At 44.1% G+C, this 7,823-nt stretch overlaps 1 protein-coding gene across 1 annotated transcript in view; it reads left to right on the top strand.

Annotated features, from left to right (window-relative positions):
• LOC103921797 (probable E3 ubiquitin-protein ligase HERC4) overlaps nt 1-5,085 on the top strand; it is a 19,217-nt gene extending 14,132 nt beyond the window's left edge. The window contains exons 15-20 of the mRNA XM_009329824.1: nt 25-191; nt 1,170-1,236; nt 1,441-1,520; nt 2,567-2,750; nt 3,136-3,235; nt 3,874-5,085. Of these exons, the coding sequence (XP_009328099.1) occupies nt 25-191; nt 1,170-1,236; nt 1,441-1,520; nt 2,567-2,750; nt 3,136-3,235; nt 3,874-4,088 (813 nt within the window). The 3' untranslated portion in view covers nt 4,089-5,085. The remainder of the gene's footprint in view (nt 1-24; nt 192-1,169; nt 1,237-1,440; nt 1,521-2,566; nt 2,751-3,135; nt 3,236-3,873) is intronic.
• The last annotated feature ends 2,738 nt before the right edge of the window (nt 5,086-7,823 follow it).

The raw sequence follows: 7,823 nt of genomic DNA, 5'->3' as shown, positions 1-7,823 counted from the left end.
CTTTATGTGCTTGTTTTCAACCAGGCCTCGAGCTGCAAGAATACCTTCTTCCAGATCGGGACGCTGTGCGGAATGGCCCTGTATAACAGGTGCATGGCGCCCTTCCCCTTCCCCAGGGCTCTCTACAAGAAGCTGCTGGGCCTGGCGCCCGCCCTGGAGGACCTCGAGGAGCTGCTGCCAGCCGCAGGCCGGTACGAGCCAGGCACGGCCCGGGCTTTTGCTGGGAAGCTACGGCCGAGGCGGGTCTCCTAGCTTGACGGTGCGCACGGAGATCTCCCAGGCCGTATTCAGGGTACCCGTGGCAGCTACGTTTGCCGTTGTGGAGCTGCTAAAAGCCACAGATTTCCAAGGTGGTCCTTGTCCAGGGCACGGATGTTGCTCTCGAACTGAGGTTCAGACTTGGAAGAACTAAGCACCCAATTACTAACGTTGTGTTTTTTTTCTGATTTACTAATTAGCAGTTTCCACGATGTTGTTATGCACAAGCAGAGTATTACCATATGCTGCAGTTCTGCCAAATCTGAGAACCCGCGTGCAGGGTTTCCATGCGCTGGGAAAGGCGATTTCAGGCAGATATAGCAGGGAGGGGTGCTGCTGCCACCAACATAAAGCTTCTAGGCCCCTGAAGCCCAGCTTTCCATGCAAGTCCTATAAACAGCCGAGAAGATGAGAACCCCTTCCCACGAGCCTCAGTGGGACAGTGGGACTCACAACACAGTGACTGTGTTGAGGTGCAAAAGAGTCCTCAGTGGACCGAAACGTCAGGTTGCCTGCAATACTTGGAGAGGTGCTGCACCCCGAAACAGTTCTCCCAGATCATCCCACTGGTCCACACTTAATTCCTCACGAGGTGATATCTGGAAGAACAAGGCAGTGGTCCAAGCCCACTTGCCACTGAACTTTGTGTAAAGTTATCCCCACAGGGCGTGGGGATGGACTTGCCTGGAATCCTTTGCGGTGAAGGCATTTGCCCTCAGCTCATGGCAGCAGCAGGACGTAAGCTTATAGATCAGTTTAGGGCCATATACGAAGGTTCTGTGTGAGTATAGGTGTTCTGTATGTACGTGCATTTAAATACTGTGTGTCAAAGGATAGTTTTTAGTGGAATTTGAAAGTGCATTGAATGGTCATGTTTCTTCTCTCTTTTTTTGCCCTTTGTTTTTCGAAAGGAGCCTTCGGAGAATTTTGGATGAAGAATGTGATCATGTCCTTGAGAGCCTGGACATGGACTTCACAGTAAGACATTATTGCGTCATTCAGACGTGCCATGCATGTACTCGGGCAAGACGATGTCCCACTGCAAACGACACAACTTGTCTGTAAACGCAAACTAGTAAGAGTGTTATGTCAGGCCCTGCAGAAAGAAAGAATGATAGATGTAGCACATATATATCTGTCATTTATAGATATAGCATCCAACGTTTTCATTTATTTGTGTAGATAATGGAAGAAGGAGGTTCCATGGTTCCTGTTGATCTTAAAAAAAATGGTGCTAACATTCCTGTCACTAAGGATAACAGGTCAGTTTTACTTTTCTTTTTCTTACCCTCTTGTCTTGTTATGAGTGTATGAAACACCATGTCTATACCCATCCCCATATACTCTTAGAAAATACTGAACGTCAGCATTGTGCTGTTGGTCTTGGTCCAATAGGTTGTATGCTTTCGGTTCTTGCTGTACGTGCTGCATATGTGCCAGACATTGGCAGTTTGTGCAAGCAGTGGATAAGAAGGGGATCTTTGGGTGTCCTGGCATCTGCATATACAGAGTTGCCTGGCCTTATCAGGGAAATTCCTTACAAAGATACAAAATACCCCTGAACAATATTTTCAGGGAAATACAGACAACTTCTCTGGGAAATCCAGCTATAGGTACACCTCTATAAGGTTTTTTTTACGAGCAAAATGTTTCCTGTTTAGTTACATATATGGAACGTATCTTGTATATAACAGAGAAGCAGCAATCTATCAATAAGGTATTGTGTCAATATTAACCTCAGCACAGGGGACAGAGAGAAATTCTGTGGCCTGAGTTACGCAGATGATCTGGGGACCCATAAGGATGCATGAAAGGGCTGTTTAGGAAGCTTGAAGTCTAGCGTTTACATTGAGTTGATTGTACAAGTACAGAGTCGCTAAACAAATCCCCATCACAGAGAGAAGAGTGAAACTGTACTGACTAGCAGCTGTGCAAATATTTATTTTGATTTCAGGGTAATTCTTGGGCATTCAGTGGGAGTTTTGCTGAATTTACACCATTTAGGTCTGCTAGGTTCCGTCTTAATAGTGAAGTGTCTGGTAGGATTTCGTTGGAGTGTTCACATGAAGTACAAGGAGTATTATCAAAATGAATCCACGGTGGCCAGCATTCTCTTTTATTTGTGATGATCCTCCCAGCTTATTCAGTGAATAAATAATTGCCAGTGACGACTGCTCTCGGTGAAGACTGAGTCTTGACAGTAGAGCAGGTCATACGGAACAAAGGAATAAGGAATAAAGTTCTCTATAATTCTCCTTTTAAAAAAGCAGCTATTGCATTGCTTGTTTGATTCAAAATATATTTGCAGGAAAGAATTTGTTGACTTGTATGTGAATTACGTGTTCAATGAATCGATACGGAAGCCGTTTGAGGACTTCATGCAAGGGTTTTTAAGAGGCTGCCCAGCTAGAAAGTGGAAGATGTTTCTCCCTGTGGAGCTCCAGACTGTTCTCGAGGGACACACAAAAATTGACTGGCATCTGCTGGAAAAGGTATTGGATGCAAGCACAGTGTACTTCTGCTGTATCTGCTGAGCATAAACTCCTTCTGACCTGTTCTTTCGTTGGGTGCATACGTCATGAACAGAAAAACAGAAGCTCAAGGGACTTTCTCTTTTTTTGATTTGTGTCGTTGTTTTGAGTCTGTTTCTAATCTACATCAGGTACAAGAATAAAGGGGACTAAAAATCAAGTTGTAGCTCAAGGATTGTCATATGAATCTTTGAAAAACAAATGAACAAGCAGATTCCAGAAGTTAAGGGGGTTTGAATAGCTATGAACAGGATTATAAAATTTATTGGATAAACTGTTGTTGCTTTAAATAAAAATGGAAATAGTGAGAATTAACTGGCCTGTTTTATTTTTATCTCTTCAACAGAATGTGACGTACAGACACTATGGAATGTTAGATCAAACCATCAGGAATTTTTGGACTGTGTTTCACAAACTCCCAGAAGAAAAAAAGAAAATGTTTCTTGGTAATATATCAGGCATTCTAAACTTTTCATAGCCTTTTCCTCTCCCCCACAACACATATTTTAGATGCTCGCACATGAAAAACACCATAGTTTCAAACGGCTTTTCGACATTTCCCCCCCCCCCGCCACATTTTCTAGTGAAAGCCACAAAGAAGTGACAGAAAGAATTGCACAGACACAGCTCTGACCCTCCTCACATCCCTTGAGGCTTGCCTGAGTGCATCTGACCGCCTTGAACCTTGCCAATTACTTTATCCCTTACTTTTGTGGTTATCAGTTGTTGGTCAGAGGCCTCAACTTGCGTGAGCAGACTATGTTGGCGTAAGCAGTTTAGCTTTCTCAAAGGATTGCAGAAGCTAGCTCATCCTTTTTAAATGTAGAAGGTCAAACCTAGCCTGGCTTTTCTCATCCACAAAGCCTATATAAGTAAAAGTAAAAGAGGGTTTATAATTATTATGAATCAGCAAGGGGCTTTATTGTATTCAGGTACAAATTCAACAAAGCAAAATAATTAGCTTATGGAAATAGCCATATTTTTACACTAATTTTCCCTCATGATTTTCATCCTCTGATAACGTTATCTTGTTTTTATTTAATTTGCTAACTTGTTTTTGTTTTTCTTTTTCCCCTTCCTTCAGCTTTTTTGTCAGGATCTGATCGAATCCCTGGCTGTGGACTGGAATACTTCAAATTTTCTATTGTAGATCCTCAAGTAGAAAATCCAGATGAAGTCTATCCTTCTGCCAGTACCTGCAGCCGCATTTTATTCCTCCCCAGATACAGCAGTAAAAGAATACTCAAGAAAAAGTTGCTTTATGCCACAGAGCATAATGAAAATTTTGGCTTGCCCTAACTCTTAGTCAGGAGCACTTTAAAGCAAAAATAAGAAAACAAGTCTTTGTTTCATTTGTCGTGTTTTTCTCTTATTAACTCCAATTTACAGGTTTCTACCCTGCCTTATTTCTACTGCACTTTATAAACACTTAAGTGTGTGTATTCACTGAGATTTTATATTGATTATAAAAATGAGCTTAGACCAGATACCTGATGGTTAGATTATAAAGTTAGGAAAGAAGAATCCTATTTAACACGCTTCCAAGAAGCATGCTGATAACCAAGTATATTTACATATATGTGCATCCTGTCTGCACTGTGCTGGTCTTGTTTAGTTGGTGAGATTTCAGCAGCAGGGATTCTGTGATTTGTACATTACCAAACATACAGCCAGTACATGCTAAGCAGTCATCGTTGCAAGAGGAAGCTAGGGCAAAGTTGTCATCTGTATTAGTTAAGGATTCTCTTGGGGAGCAACTAACGCTAAGGAGACATGTTCCTGCAAACTGTGAATTGGAGGAGCAGTCCGTGCTCACCCCGGATATGGCCTTTGACTTGCCTGAGAGAAGTTCTTAGGATGAGGATTTGATCATTCCTAGACTTTGTCAAAAGCTGTATTTGTAAAGCATTAATGGACTTTTTATTATTTAGTGTGATAACACTGCGATATTTGTCATGTTTCTTTGTATCTTCTAAGGAGATGTTTGGCGATTACATCAAACAAAGTTTTAGGCTTGCAGAACAGCTCTGTCCTCAGAACCCTGTGGACACGAGGCTTGCGGGGCTGCTGGAAGCTCATTGTCGAAACAGTGCATAGCACTGGCAGGATATTGACAATGTCAGGCAGGATCTAAAGGCAGGATGTGTATTTTTCTGTATATTTTGCTTTAAGAGAGAGAGACAACAATCATGATTTTTCAACAGTCTTCTCTTTGGTGTGTTAAATGTGTCAGTGAACATACATATGTAAAGAAGACTTTTACTGTGTTGAATTAAATGATGATTGATTAAATTTCCACACCTGTAGTTGTGTTCTTCCTCCATTATGCAGCTGCCTACGAGTGACAGCGTATCTGTGTTTTCTGTCCTCGTTGATACAGGGAAGCCATTCACAAGAGGAGTCAAAGGCTGATGTAAGTGTATTTCAGATAGATGCATTGCATAGGCTGAACAAGAAAAGGTCTTTCATGTTTGGTGCAGAACGTGCTTTAGGTGAATGTAAAAATTGAAAGCGAGAAGACGACAGCAATTTTTACTTCCTGTTCTGTCTTGACTTTGTGTTGGGTATCTCTTGCACACCCCCTTGGACCACGGAGGCTGCCTCTTTGAAATACCAGTAAATTATATAAACCCTTTTTGGAAGTGACTGTTAGGCTAGTGCTTTTTTTTTCTTTAGGGAAGTAAGTGTTTCCCAGGAAAGACATAGGCATTATTTATGAATTTCCAGCTCAACAAAAAGGACATTGTTACATATTAAGAAAAAGAAAGCTTCCTTTTAAGTTACAGTATAGTAATTAGTAAAGAAAAACTTCAAGCACTCACCTCAAGCACCAGGGCAGTACAGGAAAGTCGGTGGCACGGCAGTGGCGATGGGAAGAGGGGAACTAGCGCCTCGGAGGATGCCAGCTGCCAGCCAAGGGGAGCAAGGGGACATGGCCCGCGCAGAGCTAACCCCTGTCCCCCTCGCCCGCCTGGGGTAGACAGAACACCACAGGGATGCTTGCATCCTCTGGGAAAGGCACCACCCTGCTTCAGGTGTATTTTTGTGGAAAGAGGGAACTGGCAGAAGCCCAAGCTGTTGTCCCCATTGAGCTGGAGGGTCCCCATCCCACGCCTGGCTGATGCTGCCACACCATCACAGTTTTCTGTCGTGACAGCTTAGCCTGCTGCTCTTCACCAGCCTGCTCCTGGCTGCTTGCTTCCTTTTTTATGTTTTTCTAAGCCTCTGTTAGGGCTTGGGAGTCCAGAGTGATCTTCTGTGCTGTGCAAGTGTACAAAAGATGTATTCTGTTTGGATTTCAGAATAACCCATTAGAGATTAAATGATACTAGGTTTATTTAGAGCCTGGAGGAATTTCCTTCCCATCACGTATGATGCAACGTCACACGGGAGATTAAAGCTCAGACTAACTTTCAAGGCTATTTTTAATTTGTCCTCAGATAAGCCCTGCTTTTACTAAAAAAAAAAGACCTTCAGAGGGAGCAGAGTAGAGCGCTCCTCTGTCATTTTCTGAAGTTAATTTGAGCACCAAGCTGTGTCCACGTTTTCTCAAGCAGTGCTCATTATAAAGTATGCAGGGGAATACAACGTGAGTGAGCCTCCCGCTCAGCTGAGTTTAAAAGGCTTTATACAGGCAGCAAGAGTGTATTGAACCTGCAGCAAGAATTTTTTTTAGACCACTCGTCTGATCTGAATGTCACCTGTAGAGAAGCGCGAGAGCCTGGCAGAGCAGCTGATGTAACCAGGGTGGATCTGAGGCAATCAGGACACCCCGTCAGCTTGTAAGCCATGAGGGATGAAGGAGGTAGCCTGGTGAAGTGTGTTAGGAGTGAGCTTCGTGCTGGTTTTGCTGCAGAAGATGCCACGCAAGAATACCACTTCCGTGGGAGGTAGCGGGACCTCGCCTTGGCTGGCTAATCCCCAGATGAGCCCCTCTGAAAAGCTCTTCCCTAACATGGAAACGTCCAAAAAAGAAAAAATACAGAAGAGTTCATTGCTTCCAGAGCAACACAGAGACATCAATGGCCACACAGAAGGATTTTTCCTACCCATAACAGCTTTCTGGCCCAGATGCCTGGGGCATAGACTTGTGGCCCATGCAGGCAGTTTCCCTGCGGTGGCATGCTCTGCGGCCAGCTTTCCTCCCCTCCTCAGGCTGCCGTATCTGTGAACAGCTCTGACAACAGGCAGGACTGAGCAGGCATAAAGCATCACCACCTCCGCACAGCCCTGTTAAAAGGTCCATGCCATCGCCCATTGGAGCAGAAGGCTACGGCACCTAGTGAAGGACTCTGGGGGAATATACCTACTGGAAGAGGGTTCACAGCGCAGGTGAAAGCTGCCAGCCACCCTGTCTTCCTTTGTGGAGATAACTCTGATGAGTAATAACTTGTATTGCCACAACATTCAGGAGACCTCACCACATGCTTGCCCATGTGGTTCTTGACACTGGACTGCTGTTCAGCTGCTTGGGGGAGAAGAGAGGTGCTTTGGAAATCAGGATGAGCTGCAGATTTTGGCATCTCTGGATATCTTCAGACCTGATCTCTGGATGACCTAACCCATCAAAGAAATGGTGAGCTGCATGTTCTCTTCTGGAGAAGGTCCGACCTCGCCATGGGCCTGCCTAGGGAGATGTGGACTCCAGCCTGACCCAGCCTGATCACCCTCAGGTCAGGAAGACCCATGGTGCGATGAAACCTGGGCTCTTATGAAGAAATCAGCAGAGGTAGTAGCCTCCAGAGGGAGCTGTGCACAGCGGAGTGCGGGGACACGAACAGAATAGGTTTATTTTGGTGTCTTTATTTAATTTTATCCATTTATGAACGACCAGTCTTGAAAGTTCTCCACGAACCTGAAACGTAACAGTTAGAAATTGGTTTAAGCAAGAGAGTCCTGGCTCCCTCAGACAAATTCTGGGCTTTGCTCCCTCATCTACTTATTTTTTTCGCTTTTGTGTGTGTATCTTCCCCTCCTTGATTACTCAATCAGAAACAGAGGAAACCGAGTGTAAAGGGAAACGCTGACTATTTT

The sequence above is a fragment of the Pygoscelis adeliae genome, unplaced genomic scaffold (genome assembly GCF_000699105.1).
Source record: "Pygoscelis adeliae isolate BGI_AS28 unplaced genomic scaffold, ASM69910v1 Scaffold67, whole genome shotgun sequence".
NCBI lineage: Eukaryota > Metazoa > Chordata > Aves > Sphenisciformes > Spheniscidae > Pygoscelis > Pygoscelis adeliae.
This window is presented reverse-complemented; position numbering and strand designations above follow the sequence as displayed.